The sequence below is a fragment of the Natator depressus genome, chromosome 19 (genome assembly GCF_965152275.1).
Source record: "Natator depressus isolate rNatDep1 chromosome 19, rNatDep2.hap1, whole genome shotgun sequence".
NCBI classification, from domain to species: domain Eukaryota; kingdom Metazoa; phylum Chordata; order Testudines; family Cheloniidae; genus Natator; species Natator depressus.
In genome coordinates this window covers 10,030,140-10,049,121 of record NC_134252.1, presented here as the reverse complement: position 1 = coordinate 10,049,121, position 18,982 = coordinate 10,030,140, and the positions used below count along the sequence as shown (strand labels likewise).

The following is an 18,982-nucleotide window of genomic DNA, read 5'->3' as shown; positions in this document are numbered from 1 at the left end:
ATTTGGGAGATCTGGCCTCAAATCCCTGCTCTGCCACAGACTCTCTGTGTGATCCTGATCAAGTCCCTTACACTCTCTGTGCCTCAGTTCCCTATCTGTAAAGTGGAGGCCATAGGATTTCCGTACCTCACAGGGGTGAAGAGGACAAATACATGACAGATTGTGTGGTGCTCAGATACTACCGTAATGGGTGGGATACACAAGTACCCAAGATAAGTTCCCATCCCATACAGTCATAAGTTACAATAGCTGGCTGTATCTATTACACATGCATAATTAATAGGCCTGGGCCTTTTTCCAAGGGTTATGAATGGGTACAAGAATCACCAATCCTATTTGGAATAATAGTTGAATGGACAAAAAAAAAATAAAATAAAATAAAGCCACCAATCCACACTGTATAGTTTGGGTACTTCAAAAACCACTTTGTCACACCACATGCAGCCAACCACAGTTAAAGCACTACAGAAAGGCCATTTCTGCAAGTCTATGGGCATCTACGGATGTGCCGGCCTAGCTAGCATATCAGCCTCGAATGCAGGGCCTTACGCACATTTGATAACAGCACCCAAGTAGTCAAAAATGTTACAAGTTAAAAAAATAAAAATAAAATACAAAAATCACAACTCCTTTCAGCAATTTAGCCATTTAAATATTTCTTCTGAAGAAGGAAAGTGCTCTTCTTCAAACTATTCCATGGTTAGCACATTTGAGGAAGACCTAGCTAGCTTGCTACTAGAGTTTAATTATTTACACCAAGTTAATAAATACCAGATACTCCTTCTAAATCTGTACAGGGTGCATAGTCCCACAGTCGTTTGGACTTTAAATCCAGTGCTTGATAGTCATGGAGAGCAAGACATGAAACCTGAGCATGGGAAGGATCCCACGCAGCAAGAGAACAGTGCGTATGCAGCATAAGCCTGTTCAGTCCTGAGATCCTGGAACAAGTTCAGATGTTACAACAAGAGCAGTCAAGTTCCTTCAGCAGAACCCCAAGTGAGCATTAATTTAAAAAAGAGAAAAAGACACTGAGGAGAACCTGCCAGTTAACAAATTGTGAACAAAGGACCAAAAGAGATCTATGCAGCCACCTATAGAGCTGTGCACCCACCTACAGGGGGCATTGTACCAGAAAGTCACTTCCTCCTTTGGGAAAGACTATAGGATTCATTTCCTCCTCTCACTAGAAGATGTGATAGAAGCAAGCAGCCCTAGTTCTATTTTAGTGTTCAGATACTGCTATTCTCAGGGCAGGTCTACACTACAGGGCTAAGTCGACCTAATTTACGGAACTCCAGCTACATGAATAACGTAGCTGGAATCAACATAGCTTAGGTAGACTTATTGCAGTATCCACATCGCGCTGGGATGACAGGAGAAACTCTCCCGTCAACTTACTTTATGCTTCTCATTCCGGCGGAGTACCGGAGTCGACAGGAGAGCGATCAGCAGTCAATTTAGTGGGTCTTCAGTAGACCTGCTATATCGACCCCCTGGTGGATTGATTGCCGCATGTCAATCCCCTGGTAAGTGGGGACAAGCCCTCAGTATTAGCCTGAAGAGAGAAACCCAAGTCCAATGTCAGATTTTAGAGTGTTTCAATAATATTCAGCAGGACATAAGGACGACAGACACAGTTCTTTTCTCCCAGATGGGGAGCTCCATCCTCCCTTATAATCACATGAACCTGGCTCTCCCAAGCTCTGCAGCAGAATTCAGAGCCCACAAACAAGGAAACACAGGCTACTTTAGTCTATGCACAAACTGAGGCAATTTCTATGTTTTATGGTAACTGAAGAGATGGTTCTAAACATTCACATCACCACAGAGGTCAGGATCATTCCTCCAATCCCATAACTAAAAAAGAACGTTGCCAAGGAATCTTCCATGTCCTGGTAAGAAACCCAATGATTAAGGCTATTAAAAAAACCCAAAACTTGCGGGCTCTGATTTTGTTGTGGAAACAGCAGCTTCACACACACACACACACACACACAGAGCAACTTAGTTGCTGCAAATGTGAGAGGCATTGCAACTTGGTGCACAGGGTCACACCACCACTCAAATTTGGCCCAGCCGTCCCTCCGTCATGCTTGCTTTTGAGAACCAAGTGGGATACACAACGTCTCTTCTGTGCTGCTGCCCTTCTTTGGGAGGCAGGCTATTTGCCTTGGAAGAAGGTGCTGGAGCTGGTCTGTGGATACGCGCACATAAGGGCTTGTCTACACACAGGTTTTTGTACTGCTATAACTATCCATCTAGAACCCGATCAAAGTTAAAGCAATACAACCCCTTAACACAGAGAGATGAACTGGCTGTATACATATATATACCAGGGTTGAACCATTAATTATATCTGTATAAAAATAATACCCCTAAACATTATCTCAGTAAATACAACAGTTTAGACCAGACCTAAGCAGGACGGATTAGATAGGACTCCCTTTAAAAACAAAGGGGATGCTACTGAATGCTCCCACTGGCTCTAGAAGCTGGAAATCAAACCTGCATCTATGACCATTGTTCAAGGGCAGGACAGAGATCTGTCCCAGGGACTGAACTTCAGCTCCATTGTTATCTACCCACTCTAGTACTGGTGAGGTGATCCTAAACTCTCAGCAATGTATTTAACACATTAAAAACCTATGTGAAAGTTACATGCTCAAGTTAGGTTGCATGTGCAACCTAAGTTTTGCCCCCACATGTGTACGTATTATTATTTCTTCCCACAGGACCGCTGCCTCATTCAGTGCCTGGGATGAGTCAAGGTTGTGATCTAGATTAGGCTGTGTGTAGGCGCCCTGCCTTATTTGTTGCAAGAGATAGAAGGTGTATAACAAATGAGGCAGAAGACTACAAGAAGAAAGAAGAATGGTCTTATGGTTAAGACAGGTGGAATGCCACACCCCAGAGGAATTCTCTTCTGTATTTGCCTTTGCAACATTCTTCCTACGAGATGCCAAATAAATCACTAAACCAAAATTTTGGCAGAGGGCACTAGTTGTATAGGCCTCATTTCGGGGGTCCCAATATGAGACACCCAGGGCCTTACATGCAGAAGTTCTAAGCACTTAACTGCAACTAAAGTCAACAGGAGCGGTGGACACGCAGCACCTCTGCACTGAGGCAGCGTGGCCTAGAGGAATGAGTTGACAGTTGGGAGTCAGGTGATCCCAGTTCCCCTCCTCCGTGGCAAGGAGGGGGAGAGAAAAAAAAATGGCCAGCTAGGAGCTCAGGGAGCTCCCCTCTTCCCCCAGCTCTCCCAGTGCATACGTGAAGGTGGGGTAGAGCAACACCCTGGGTCCAGCTTTTTAGACATTCATATGCAATTCGTTTGGCAGGCTACCAAAGTTGTGCTGACATCACATGGGAAGTGGAGATTTTCAGGTTTTCCACAGTCAAACCCATATGGAATTTCACAGAACAAAGAAAAGGCACTTCTCTGGCCACAGGTCTCTTCTTGTCAAATTCCAAAGGCCAGCTACGAAGTCACCAGATTCTTTTATAATTGAAGTGTTAGGAAAGCCAACAGGGAACATTTTAAGTTCTGTATGATATACTGCTTTAGTTCTAACTTGCAATTCAGAGGCTTGGTCTAACACGACCAACTTATAACTATGTCTCTTAAGGCTGTGGATTTTCCATGCCCCTAAGCAAGGCAGTTATACCAACCTAACCCCCGGTGTAGACAGCGCTATGTTGATGGGAGGGCTTCTCCCATTGACAAAGCTACTGCCTCTCGGGGAGGTGGCGTATCTACGCTAACGGGAGAAACTCTGCTGTTGGCATAGGTAGCGTCTTCACTAAGCGCTGCACAAGTGCAGCTGCGCCACTGCATCACTGCATATATAGACACACTCACAGTTAATACCAGCCCAGAACAATCAGAGTTGTCAAGAGTTAAAGCTAGCAACTTTTGGAGACCCTGACTAGCAACTTCCTTTCTGGTCTTTGAGACTATTCCAATCCCAATAGTTATGTTATAGGAAGATCAGCATACTGGTTACTGCATTTGAAACTGGAAAAACCCATTCCTCCATCATAACCCCTTTTACTTCTACACACTAGTTTCTTACGATAGTTTAACAAAAAAAGTCACCCTCCCACTAGCAATGGGGAGGCAGGGGAAGGAAAGGGTGAAAATCACCTTGTTATTCACCTCCCCTCCCCACAAAAAGGAGATGGCACCGGAACGCCAGCTTCAATATCATTTTACTCTGGAGTATCTAAAGCAAGGAATTATTTGTACAAGAACTATGACATAGGGAACCGTAATAAAAGCTACCATTACACAGCATCTTATACATTTCACTACAGAAACCTCACGTGCACATATTGACAGCTCAGCAAGCGTTTACACAATGCTCAGAGGCACTCCAGAAAGAAAAACAACCAGTGCCAAACTTGCAAATGCCTCTTCCTCACTGCTGAGCTATGACAAGAACTGGGAGCGCAGGTGTATAGAGAAGAGGAAGAAATATGAACTCCTCCCCGATCCCTATTGCATATTTATACCACATGGTTAGATCACTACAGGAACAAGAAAAGTATGCACATGAGATCAACCCTGAAAGAAGCGGCTGTTCCTGTTCCAGCCCTTACCAAAGCTACTATGTCATTCTGCAAACCTCCTACAGCTGGTTTGGGCACCGTGTTTCTTTAGACACAGAGCACCATAAAAAGCGGTGGGTGGTTTTTTTTAAATGTATTATACGAAAAAAAATAATCCTCTATTAAATGGACCAATGGCCTGGTGATTAAGGGATAGGTCTGGGAGTCAGAAGACCTCGCTTCTATTCTCAGCTCTGTTACAGACTTGCTGCATCACCTTGGCGAGTCACTTAACCTCTGTGCCACAGCTTCCCCCTTCTGTAAAAGGGTTACCACCACCAGAGTGCAAGACTGGAACGGAAAGATCTGTGCTCCAGTGGCAAGCTTTCCCGAGGAAGTAGTGGACTGCCCCTGACTACCAACTTTGACAGAATTTCAGCTTTTAAAAAAAAAAAGTTTAAGTTTATAAACATAATATTGTAAAGATTTCATTCAGTTCGTGTTTGGAAGGTCAGCGGAAGTCTTACCGAGCCTGCAGAAAACAGCTCCAATCTCTTTGCAGCTGCTCAGCTTGCCCAAGTCAATAAGAGCAAGCAACTAAAAAAGGACACTGTCAATTTCTCTACTGTCATCAAGGCAGGTGGACAGTAGAAAAACTGACAAGACCTGTGTCAGTTCCACTCATCTTCCCCAAATATCAACAGGGAACAATAACTTCCACCCTCCCATCTTTCACATTCACCTCTAGCTGGTAGGTTTAGGACTCTGGCGAGCAAGTGACTGGTACATTTTTCTCAATCCACGTGCATTTCCCCTTTATACATAAGAGGCTGCCCCAAAAAGTTTACAATGAACTTTTTTTTTTAATTGACTAATTTCAACAAATTTAAGTTTGACATAGCACCTTTTAAAGAGCATGTGCTGATTTTTAAGTTCCTGGTTTAAAAAAAATACAAGGGGGGGGGGGTAAGGAAAAGCTATTGTACTCCCCTGCTGATGTTTACAAGGGTCTTTACAGGAGGGGACATGGGTGGGTCTAGCAGCAATACTGTCAGGCCCACCCCTACTGTCCTCCTTCACTTTGCACATGCCTGCCCCTTCAGTTTTCGCTTTACTACTGTGACTACTTAGAAACACTCTTGCAGGACCCAAGTAATGACATGCAGGTGAACTTCTCCCCAAAGCAGTGCATGTGACAGCAAATGCAACCGAGCACGTCAATAAACTGCCTGTATACAAAGTGCCATTAAACGTACCAATTAAACGAACGGGGAAGGAAAGAGTACCTCTTCTCCTGTAGCGTTCCAATTATAGTGATTGTAGGGGTTACCTGTGAGATCAGCAGGTACTGACTTTTCAGGTGGAAAGGGAATTTCCAAGTTGGTGTCCCTTTGAGCACAATAGCAAGGACACTGGTGGGGAAGCAGTAGGGGTCATAACACCAAGACAGCATGGGGGCCTGTGTTATTTTATGCTCCCTTTTAAGTTTTCATTTGTTTTGAAGAAAAGCTGCTGGGTTGTTTGTTGCAAGGCATGCATGTTAATACCCCTGGAAGTAAATATCGGTAGATATTTACTAATATTATCCTCAGATGAAAGGTGCTATATCAGCCCAAAGCTTAGGTTTCAGAGTAGCAGCCGTGTTAGTCTGTTTCCGCAAAAAGAAAAGGAGGACTTGTGGCACCTTAGAGACTAACAAATTTGGAAGCTTAGTATCTTCATGATAAAAAAAAGTGATATTCGAAAATACTCGTTTAAAAAAAAAAAAAAAGAAAAAACATTCTTCCCACATCCCTATGACCTCCTACCATGATGGGAGAGAGATCTGGTACATATTTTTCTAGTGTACTATTGAAAAAACCATCACCGTACTAGCATTATAGCCTAGTGTTTTAACAAGTTAAGTGGAATGACAACGGAACGAGACCGACAGTGATAGGAAACCGTCTGCCAAAGATTCTGTTTAAAAAAAAGGAAGTTAATAAAGAGACCCCTGCACCTGTCCCCACTCCACCCCGCATCCCAAACTCCAGAGGGCACATTCTGTTAGTATCTTGGCAATAATAATAGCACAATAGGAGTTACCATACACAAAAAGGTGATCTCACTACCCCCATGCAGAGTAATAAATAAGCACTTATGCAATGCCCTTCATTTGTAGACCTCAGCATATTTTATTAAGGTGGGCAAGCATTATTAAACCCACATCAGCTAAGTGACTAAGGCAGAGCGATTACGCGACTTGTCCAAGGTTATACACCGTGAGTCAGTGAAAGAGCAGGGAACAAAGCCTGACCCCAATTCTGACTCCCATTTGGGTGTCCTATCCACTAGATTATGCTGCCCTGGTAGATGCCATTAGTTCATTGGGGCCTCCCAAAGCACAGGTTGTATCCTGAAACACCAGCCTCCTAAAACCACTTGCACAAAATATTTAAACAGAATGGCGAGGCCAAGGCCTCATCTACACTAGACCAGTTTAACTAAAATCAATTTAAAAGTTAATCTAGCTAAACTGGTTGAACCTTAAGTGTGTCTACATTAGGGGCTTGCACCATTTTAAGAAGTTTTACGTTAGAGGCTTAAACCAATTTAACTAAGTCAATTTTAAAAATCAATTTAATGAAACCAGTGTACTTTTCTAGTAGAGACAAGGTCTGAAAGTCATTCACAGGCAAGGCCCACATCACAAAAGAATGCCACCTCTCTTTTGTTGTAGAGAACTAATGTTTACTAGACCTTACGGGCAATGCAAGACCTGCCAACAATGCAATACTAAGCAAGAAAAAACCCTAAGATAAAAGTGAACAGGAGCCAGGGCTCAATTTCAGATTCCAAGATATCACAGCTCACTGGCACTAAATGGCTCTGTGCTGCCAATTTATTTTGAAAACCATGTTTTTAACAACATGTTCATGCTTCAGTTGCTACTAAAGTTGAGATTTAAAGTCAACAACTGGGCCTAGAGATTTTTTTTGTTATTAGCACGTTATTGTTTTTAAACCAAGTTCCCTGAACATGTAATAAAGGTCTCTGGATGACAGTACACCTATAGGGAGGTTATTCAACACGTGAATGTTTAATGCAACCCAAAGACATCTCCCATTACAGGAGATGCCTTTTACTGTAGTTAGCATTGTACCAAGACAAATACCCACCTATCTACTCATTAGCGGAAAGTCTCTTCTTGCAGGCAGTTTTCTTGAGGATCGTTCTGCTCCCCGACCCCACCCTTTTTTCTTTATAATTTTACTACTACTGAGACTGGACAAAGTCATAGTCCACTACCAAAACCAGCTATACGCTACAGGAAAAAAAGGTGAGTGTTTATCTTTTCATTTTACTAAGAGCTCTAGAAGCCCTGTATGTGAAATGGCCCAGACTTCCTGCTTGTCATTCCCATAGACCTCCAGGATCTTCTAGATTCACTTATTCTGTAAAACAAGTCTTCTAATCTCAATCCAACTCTGTATTTCCAGACTAAAATGGTCATAAGAACAAACAACAAAGTCCCTGCATCTGCCCCGCTCCATACAGATAGAGAACATCCCAGTATTCACAACTCCCCGGATCGGCTGTGCATTCTTATAGGTGACCTATCTGCAAAAGTCTTTAGTGTTGAGAGGGTTACATATTGCTGTGCACAAGTGAGCAGCTACTTTTAACCTCTTATAGGAAAGAGTCTTTCAAATCAAGGTTTTACATTAAAACAGTGAAGTAACTCCTAAAGCAAGAGATGGGTAAAAAGGTCTGTACCTCCACATCATTCATCCTGAGCTTAGAGAATCAATGATATTTATACTCTTTCTTCCTTAGTGCCTGCCTGCCTCTCTCCCCACCCTCCCAGAAACCTAAACATTTTTCCCTTCTGGATGACTATATAAAGGGAAAACTAACTAAACACTTTCCCCCAAACTCCCTTCCCTTAATCTGGAAGTAGAGGTACTGGGGGGAAGGGAGGAATTGTTCCTTCCTCCTCCCCCCCCCCCCCCAATCTCCAATCCTTCTGAAAGTTCTCAGGTAAGGTTATTTGATAAGCACCAATTGGCTCACCACTATACAAGACAATAATGAGATTGAAAGCACTTAGTTTAGTCCAATCTAAGAAACAGAACAGGATACACTGTAAGGAGGTTATAACATAGTTTTGGGGTATTATTATTAAACCTACTTCTTGTGGGCAACCGAGAAGACGCAGGGGGAACTGGTTCCACAGTGCCAGGCAACAGGGTTTTCACAACATGAAGAAGGATTGTGTGCATTTATGTCTGATCATCCTTGGCGCATAGAACTTTTTATAGAGGCCATTTGTGCTGTCTAAAAGTCACTTTCATTCCCAAAACACCAAACATACACTCACTAATAATTTGAGTTGATAGGACTAGAAGGCTCACGCATACCAAACTGAATGCCTGGAGTATAAATTATAACCAGACCAGACCTCCAGGATACACAGGGGGTGGGGTTGTTTTTTTAAACTAAACAATTTTTGAAAGTTTCTATCACAGAATCACAACCATGCTATCCATAATCCAAATAGGTCTATGCACTGGAGTAAAAATCCGTCTCAAACAAATAGAGTTTAATCTTGGGCTGTTTTTTTAGTGCCCATCTTATCCAGGTTGAATTTTTTTTTTTTTTTTTTTTTTTACAAGATATAAAATCCCTCAGTAGGGCACCAGTTTACATGACACACTTGTGCAACTTTCTTGCAAATACATAGGGTTGTATTGCCCAGGAACTCAAAATGTTTACCCAGAATAGTTACAAGTTGCATGTGTTCCAGAGTAGCAGCCGTGTTAGTCTGTATTTGCAAAAAGAAAAGGAGTACTTGTGGCACGTTAGAGACTAACCAATTTATTTGAGCATAAGCTTTCATGTTGTTAGTCTCTAAGGTGTCACAAGTACTCCTTTTCTTTTTTCAAGTTGCATATGGACAACACGGTGACCACAGCAGTGATAAGAGCCACTCTACTAGAACACACACTATTTCAATCTAACCGAAAGAACACAGCTAAGCTGAAGCAGACATCGCTATCAGTTAGCGAGGAACAAAACTTACACTAAGTTTTCAGAGCCACAGAAGAGAAGGATTGAGCAAGAAGGGAAAACTCTGTAGCTGTATGTCACACTCCAGAGTATCAAATGTCTCTGACCCAGAGCTTGCAATGAAAACAGGCAGGGTTTGGGCAGAGAGAAGTCTGTCAGTCCTGCACAAGGCCATTACACATTCAGATCTAAGACATGTAAACACAGCATAACAGATTATCTGCAAACTCTGATTAACAACAGATATGAACAGAATGTTAGCATCACTGTCCCAATGTCCAAAATGTCTGACTTGCATGTAGCTGAAAGTGCAATAGCACATTTGTACTGCTAGCATTAGTTACATTTCCAGCAAATTAACAACAAAAATATTCATTTATAGACTCTTTTATCCTGCTCCCACTTCTCTCCAAAAAGTAGGAATTTACAATATAGTCAGGCCCAACAGTTCCAGGCATTTGATGTTTAATGTCACTATAACAAACAAAACAATTGTTCCTTCCGAACTTAAGTAACATTAATATAGTGATTAAAAAAAATAAGTCTTGAAGCATAAGTAAGGAGTTAGGCCAGGCCTGTACTTTAAGAGAAAACTCAATATGAAAAAAAGTGTTAATCGATAATTCACCATTTCCAGTGCTGCAGCTACAAATGCTTTTTAAAAGGTTTCTAACATACCCCATAAAAGCCCCACATTCACTATCTGATAACGGACCCAGCCAATTTCAATTCTGAAATGGGTCAAAATTAGTCAGGAATAAATGCATCCTTAGATTCCATCAAAGAAATCCTTTATACCAATGGGAAAGTCACATAACCAAAACAAACAGCACGCCCATTGTACAGAGAACCCCTGCTACTGTTCTGACAACACTGAATCTATTCCAGGCTGTATAAAACATAACAAGCAAAATAAAATCCAAGGTACAAACAAAATGCCATTCCCTTCTCTTTTGTTTCAGGCACAATGCAACAAGGGCAGCCTGTCTGGAACTCTGCTCCTGCTGATACAGTATTGCTACTGAACTTCCTCAAGGTCACAGCCAATTTCAGCTGTGGAATAAAAAGGCAGATAGTGGCAGTGGTGGTTTGGGTTATGGATGGCAGAAAAGCAGAGTGTAAAAGTTTATGAGCTCATCAGGATTGTTGTACCATTACATCAGAGGCAATTATAAATGGCCAAGAGCAGGAGATGGGGAGCCAATCAGATCACAGATAGGATGTCAACCTAAGACCAACTGTCTCCTGGCTTTGACAGAAGGATTTTACCTCCATAATTCAAATCCCAAACCAAAGCAATCTGCACTTACTACTCCAATCACTGAACTGTTTACCAGCACTTCCAGGGAGAGGCCCAAGCCACTGGGCTAACCAAGAGACTGCTCAGGAAAATGGCCACAGCTAACCTGGGCAAGCTGCAGCTGCCCAAAACAGGTCACTTCCCACCTTCCTACCCCCAGGGAAGTGCAAAGGCCCCCTCACTTGGAGCAAGAAGAGGGAGGAAGAGCGTAATGGGGGCAAATGTGTAAGTGCTGCTTTGCAGAGCTCCCACTACCTCTACTGATCGCACCCCTTCCCATGCCCAACAACGAGGAGCTCAACTACCCACCTCCACCCCAGGCACACACGCACCATAGTGCCAGGCCCTTCCTCCACCCAGGGGCTCCCTCCAGCTCCCCCCTAGAGCCCCCAAGGCAGGCAGGGGAAATGGGAAGGAGAAGGCACCTCTCTGGAAGCCTCGCACAAAGACTGGAAGGGGAGGAAGAGAAGGCAGAGAGGCAGCCATTTTAGAGTGAGAAAGACACAGACAATGGCAGCTCCCCAGCAGTGTGGGTCCAAGTGGGGGAGGGAACCCGTAGGAAATTCGCCCACCCCGTCACCCCCCTCCATCGCCCCACGTGCCCTCATCCCTGCCCCTCATGGGTGCCCCTCTTCTGCCCTTGCCCCCATTGTCCCCGGCCCCCCACAGCCACCCCACGTGCGCCCAACCCCTGCCCCTAACCCCAGCCGCTGCCCCCCCACACACACGGGCCCGCCCCTGCCCCCACACACATCCCCCCCATGCCAAGCGCTCACCTGCTGGGTCCTAGCGAGCGGCTGTCCCCCTCCAGCGCTGCTGCTCCCGGGGCTCATGGGCGCATGGTGGCTCCTTTGTTGGCCCCCTCCTGCGGCCGTGGCCCAGGCCTGGCTATTGCCCCCGCCGTACTGGGAGGCCATGTCCGCGGCCGGGCCCTTGGCGGCGGCTCCCCCGTCCTGGGGCCCGCTGCTGTAGTCGCCCCCGGGGTAGCCCTGGTAGCCGCGGGCTGAGCTGGGGGAGGTAAGCAGCTGGTTGAGAGTGGGGGTCGCGGTGGGCTGCGGGGTGGCGCCCCCTCCTCCTGCTGCCCCGCCGGCGGCCGAGGGCCCCATGGCCCCGAAGCGCTGCTGCTGCTGCTGCTGGAAGGCGGCGGGGGATTTGGCCCCGGCGGCCGCTTGCGCGGGGCTCTGCGCGCTGCCCCGGGGGGAGCTCAGGGCGTAGGCCTGGGGGGGAGGCGGGTAGGCGCCGGCGCTGCGCCCGGCCGCCGCCGCCGTGTAGTAAGAGTTGTACTGGTGGTTGGGGAAGCCGTGCTCGGCGCCGCCATGCGAGTTCTGGGGAGGGGGCGGCCCCGGGGGGGCCCCCGCCGGCCCCGGGTAGGGCTGCTCCAGGCCCCCGCTCTGCAGCGCTGCCATGCCAGTGCTTTGTTGTCCGCCATGTTGGTGGAAGGCAGCCGCGGCGGCGGCAGCGACGGCAGCAGCCTGGGCTCCCCGGCCGTAGGGCGGCCCGAAGCCGTAGGCTGGCGGGGCCAAGGCGGCCGGGTGGGAAGGGGGAGGCTGCTGCGGCGGCGGCGGCTGCGGCGCCCCCACCCCGTCGCTGCTGCCGCCGCCGCCGCCGGGCGGCTCCGGGAGGTTATTGTTCAGGGTGGCGGCGGCGGGCCTGGGGCCCGCGTTCCCGTTCGAGCTCTTCAGGTCGGGCTCGGCCCCGGCGTCCCCTCCGTTGCTCTCGGCCCCGTCCTGCAGCTCCTTCCCCGGGGGGCCCTCGCTCTCCGCCTGCTTCTCGCCGCCGCGCTCCGCCACCGCCTCGCCCCCCGCCTCCTCCGGGGGACAATCCCGCTGCTGCGCCTCCGCTTTCTTCAGCTCGGCTGGAGCCGGGGCGCCCAGGCTGCTGGCGGCGGCGGGGGCGACCTGAGCAGCCATGATCCCCCCTCCCCACCTAGCCACCCTCCCCGGACCCCTGCCCCCGAGCTGCTCCCCTGCCTGGCCGGCCGGCGGGAGGCCTCGCTGCTCTGCTGCTCCCCGCTCAGGCGGCGGCGGGCTCTTCAGGGCAGCGGGGGCTCATTCCCCCCCGGCCTGGCTGGCGAGGCGGGGAGGGCTCCGCTGGGCTGGGCTCCCCGGGGCCTGGCCCCGCTGTGCCTCCTCGGTTGCAGCCGGCGGAGAAAGGGGAGGAGGGATCGGGGGAGAGGAGGAGGGGGTGGGGGGGACCCGGGACGGGGCTCCCGGCGTGGGAGAGGCAAGAGGGAGGGGGGTACGGCGGGCGAGCGGACCCCGTCCCTGGAGCCGGGCGGTGCGGCGGCGGGGCCGGACTAGGCGAGCCGAGCAGCAGCTCCCGACTCTCGTCCGCCGAGTCCTGCTCACTCCGACACGAGGCTCAGCACTGCCATTTTACCCAGCGCCGCGGCGGCCTGCCAAACCCGGAGCGGAGCCCGGCCCGGATTGGAGCCTCCCCCCTTCACAAAGGAGGAGCAGGCAGGCCCCGGACGCTTGCAACTCAGCAAGGCTGAGGCCGCTGCCGCACGCAAAATCCGCAGCGGATCCCGCGGAGCCGAGCCCAACCTTCCGCCACAAAAGGAAGCTCCCCTGCTGGGAAACATGGAGCGGATTTCAGCCTGGGCGAAGCGGACTGCCGGCTCGTTCTTCAGAAGACCCGCACCAGAGTGCTCCTCTCCCCCTCTGCACTACTGCCCGGCGCATAAAAAGATACCCGCAACCACCAGAAGCTGGTATCCATCCGTGCTAAAGGAGAACAAGTAGAAGTTCACTAAGCATAAGTCTGGGAGCTAGGACTCCTGGGTTCTTTTCCAACTGTGGAAGGCAGGAGGGCTGGGTTTGCTCCCAGAACTGGGATATTATGCTGGCCACAGGACCAGGCATGGATCTGAGAGCCTGGAATACAGGAACATGCAGGCTGGTTCTGTCCAGTGGCCCATTTCATCCAAGATCCTGTCTGCAACACTGGCTAGTTCCAGATGCTTTAGTGGAAGGTACAAGAACTCTAAATTGGATAATTATGGAATAAGCTGCCCTGAGGGAAGTGTCTTCCTTACCCTTTGGGAGCGTGGGCTAAAGAAAGGTTCAGAAAATGACTCTAACTACCAAGCAGTATAATGCACTGCAATTTTTATAGGGGGACATGGAAGGAGACCCTTATTATTTAGGGTGCCTAATACTATCCATTTTAAGTGTCTTTCAACTTTTTGGGGAAATTTTTACACTGCATTGTTTGCAGCAGGCCTGTGAAGTTTAGCTAGGAGAAAGTCCCTGGAGCTATATAAATGCCTTTTCTTGGTCCCAGGATTTTCCATTCAGATTTACCTGTTGTAAACTGTTAAAAATTGCCATTTCCTGGCTGTTGTCTGTGTTCCTCTGGAAAATGTTGGCCATATGCCAAAATAATAACTGAACATAAACATGCTAAACTCAGGGGCTCACACTATTGCCAAAGCAGCAGGCAGTGCACTGGGAACAGCTGGGAGCTGCTAGGGGATGGGGCAGGGAGAGAGAGAGAGCCAAGCCAAGCTCACCACCTGACTACATACCCTTCAGTCCAAACACATGGTTCTAGTGTCCTGCCTCATTCCCATCACCTTCTCTGGGGGCATTACCCAGAGCAGGACTCCCCCAACTCCCAAGAGATGGGTTGAAAACCTGGTCAGGCTCCCCTCATAACTACACTAGACCCAGTATGGGGCTGAGCAGCATATGTCCCCTGCTCCAGAGGACCACAGGGAGCCAGTGTCCTTCTGGTGATGACGGGGGAAGAGAGAGAGCTGAGTCAGGCCAGGGTCCCTGTAAATGCAGCATATTGTACCAGCAGGCCATCAGCATAGTTAGTCCTGTAACTCAAGTGATATAAATCTGTACTATGGTCCAAAAGTTCTCTCCTCCCCCCTTAAAAAACCCTTAGGAGTCATGCAAAAATATATTAAAAGAAAGTTATTTACATTGCAACGTCAAGCAGTTGGAAGTTAGGAAATGTCAGATTTGGAGTTGCTCATTCATGGAGTTGCTGTTCTGCCTCCTGGTATGTATGCATTGATACACTCCAATTATATGATCACAATATTTTTTCCACAGGATCCCTACCTCATTCAGACAACAGGCTGGATGGACAAGGAGTTGAATTAAGATTGCAGGGATTACTGTAAATCTAACACTTCCTATATTTCAATTGCTTGACTTTGCAACCTAAATAACTTTCTTTTAATATAGATTGTGTGTGTGTAATACATATAAAATTATGCAGTTTTCTTCTTGGCTTTAAGTGGTGCAAGTTACACTATTTTATATCGCAATCCTTCCCATCAGCACCCTTTGTCTTTATGTGATCTACTTTATAACCTGCTACCATTGATGATTAACTGGAGTAAAAAAGGCCCTTGTACTGGAAACCCTTTAGGACAGGGCCCATCTCTTTGAAGCACCATGTACACCTACAACAAATGCAGAAATAGGTAACAGACCATCACATGACACTGGGCAAATCATAACCTGTTTCCCCCATCTGTGTAATAGGAATACTACTAAATCTGCCCAACATCTGTGTGAGAAAAATAATGTTTGCAAAGGACTCTGAAGCCTCTTTAATGTGAGGATCTCAACAGTGCAAAATATTATTGCTAACTAATTAGTCTCACTTTATATTAGTGCTTGCTACACTATTTTTCAGTGTGGATCTTGATTCTACACATTGGGCCTGGAGAGGGCAAGAAGTATAGAGGGCTACCCATTGTCCTAATAGTGTAGTTAGCTAAGAAGCCCAGAGGTGGAGAAGGCACTGGACTTTTTACTTCTGCTGTAACTTATCTTTCATTATGTGAATGTTGCATCTACTGTTTTCTGATATCATCAAGTTCTATAACCCAGTCACCATCCTGTCAGTATATTAGACAGAAGTTTCCTCCTTCTTCCCCCACTGACACAATTTTTTTTTTTTTTTGTAAAGGGGAAGATTTACGAAAGATATAGAACTTTATATATAAACACTACCATAAGAAAACCATGTCTATAGGATGCTTGAAGGAGCAGAGGGAAGGTGATGAGATACAGTCTTTCAATGCTAGAACATCAGTTCAAAACAAGTACAGGGCAGTAATGACCCGTAGAGATTACCAGCTCTTATGCTTTGAGGGTGTCTATGAAATGGATTGGTGGTCTCAACCATTTCTTAAGGGTCCACTTCACAAAAAACGTTATCACAGTTAGCATCCTTGATAGCAGTGAGATAGGGAGGCCAAGTCTAGGACCGTGAGCAGAGCAGCACCTGAAAAACTGGTCACTGCTAGTACTGTGTATATTTTACAAGAAACAGAAAATTTCAGTGTACAATACCATCAATCCAGGAATAAAATTCAATACAAAAATTAGAATCTATATGTTTAAATTCTAAACAACATAATATGCACAGCAGGTGCTAAAAAACAGAAGGGACTCCAAAGTAATAAGCTGGAGTAGAAGTTAGCACAAGTCAATGTGTAGCTAAATTCAGAATGTATTCCAGAGCAACAAATGGCATTACAGGCTCTCTAACCAAGGCAGCGTTGCCATTTTTCAGTAGAATGTATAACACAGAGTAGATTCTACCTCAGCAAATTGGCCTAGAAAAAGAGAGGTTTTTTCCCCCTCTCTCTCTAGAATTGTACTGAGAGTTGTAATAGGATCATACATAATGATAGCTACATTTAGTATTTGTTTAGTAGTAGCCACCCAAAAGCCCCTCTCAGGATTGGGGCCTCAACATGCTAGGTGCTACACAAACATATAGGAAGACACAATCCTTGCTAAAAGTTTATAATCCAGCCTGAAACAAAAATGGTCATATTCTAGAGCCAGAAACTGGACTGGAGTCACAGTCACAAGATGCACTTTACCAACTACCACACAGTTCTGAAGCAATTTCTGAGGCCTTAATTTGGGCTGGATTCCAAAAATCCCCAATATTTTCCCCCTGCCCACTCAGAGGCCTATCACAAAATGTTTCCTCCAGCAGAGAGGGGTTGGGCATGTCTTTATATGCTTGCCCTATGAACATCACTTTACAAAAACTGTACAAAAAGAGTAAAGGAAACCAACAGAAATACCTGGGTTGTTGAGTACACTACATGGTAGTGTACTCAACACAAGAGACCTTTGTAGTGCTCAATAAAATGCAGTGGGCTTTAAAAACTGTGGAAAATTCTAGATTAGAAAATTGATCTGAGTGCTCTTCACAAAGAACCCCGTTACTTGATCAAGCACTGTTGTCCAGAAGGAGATTTGGTTTTGGAGCAGATTCTCCTTCAGCAAACCAAGCTAGATTCTCACACAAAGGCGACCCCGTGGTTTTACCAAGCTCTATGGTGGGCTGTAAAATCCAAAAAACATTAAAGAGCAGCAAAACAGACAGGATATCCCTTTCAAAGATGTTAAAGTGGGGGAAGCGAGAATCTAACAAATTCTGAATTGTTTGGGCACCTAGAAAAATAGAATGGAAAAGGCACTACCATTTTATCCAAAACCCTCTTGGGCTACAAAATCCTGAGTGTTATAATCTCCCAGAAACCAGATCAGAGTCTGCCTCATGAAATTAAACCTTGACATCTCATTGGACCCCTTTAGAGGCTATCAAATATTGTCCAGGAGCCTAAATTTCAGTCTAGAGGCTCCCCCATCCAAATTTGTCCTACAATTTTTCACCCTGTTGGAATCTTCTTCAAAGAACACTATGGCACACTGAAACCTGGAGCTGATTGGAATGTGGAAACTAGAATGGATTCCGTTTACAATAAGGAGATACTCATTTTACCAAGAAGTTTGTGAAACCTGAAGCAATTCCAGAATCTGTCTCTCAGAAAAGAGGCCCTGTGGTTTTATTAAATACTGAAGCACTCTATGAAACCCAAACTATTAGATTTGGAAAATAGAGAGCAGAATTCTTCCAACATTTCTACCCAAGACCTAAGAATCCTTGTGGTTCTGTGTTGTGACTCTCAGCCAAAGAGAACTGGATAAGACTTTCTTTGAAACATGTCAACTCTCCTCCTTTATTGACCTGAGGGATCATTGCTATGTTATGTGAGGCACTTTCTTCCCTGCCCCCCTACCTTCTGTGCTGAGCATATTTCCTCCACTGCCATACCAGCTCCTAGCAGCTCAGATAGTGAGATACCACAGGATGGGAATCCAACTCAGGTCTCCCACATGGTAGTGCAGGCCACCACCACTAGGCTGGCTCTTATTAAGTAAAGTCTCCTTCATGAAGGTGGCCTTGCCATTTAACCTAGTACCAAGGCAGTTTAGGAAACCTGGTATAGATTAGAATGCTAGAAACAGGAGTAGTCTCCCTAATAAAAGAGGCTCTGCCAACTGTGTGATGGCAAATATGGACTGAATTGTTGACATAGAAACCGAACTAAAGTCTCTCTCTCTCTCTCTCTCTCTCTCACACACACACACACACACACACACACACTTACACGTCTCTCTCTCTCACACACACACACACACACACTTACTTCTTATTATCCCTGGCCCCTTAAACAAGCTATAAACATGGACTGGATTATTACTTCAGGGACTGGATAGAGTTTCTGCAATAAAGTGTTAACTACTGCATCCAAGCTGGAATGAAAGAGCTGAGCAGAAACATACAAATTGGAGAATGAAGATGCTCTTCCATTTTACTGGGATGCACAATATACTGAGATATCTGGACTGGACCAAAAATAAGAAACCAATCTATTCTAATTCATACAGTACATTTCAAAATATGGAACGGAAATAGCAAAAGTGATCTACTGTACATTAGAGTGCCTATGTGGTTACTGACCAATTTTTCTAAAGAAATGTTAAGTTTTCTGGAAACACGTTTCCATTTATTAGCTCCACTATAATGCTGTATAGTCTATCTAGCTTCAGCATACTTACTGCAGTTTCATAGCAGCTAAGTATGAATATTATTTATGGATTATTATTTATTTCGTGTATGTGAACAATCTACTGGGTACTGTACAAGACAAAGACTTTTGCAATCCTTGTTTAGGTTCTTTAAATGTAATAATCAAGATATTGTATTAGTCCCACTCAAACACTGCCACAATGGCAAAGAGGC

General features: G+C 46.1%; 1 protein-coding gene across 1 annotated transcript in view; it reads right to left on the bottom strand.

Annotated features, from left to right (window-relative positions):
• Positions 1-12,819, bottom strand: part of ARID1A (AT-rich interaction domain 1A) — a 77,673-nt gene extending 64,854 nt beyond the window's left edge. Inside the window, exon 1 of the mRNA XM_074934581.1 lies at positions 11,680-12,819. Within this exon, the coding sequence (XP_074790682.1) occupies positions 11,680-12,813 (1,134 nt within the window). The 5' untranslated portion in view covers positions 12,814-12,819. The remainder of the gene's footprint in view (positions 1-11,679) is intronic.
• Positions 12,820-18,982: the final 6,163 nt, after the last annotated feature.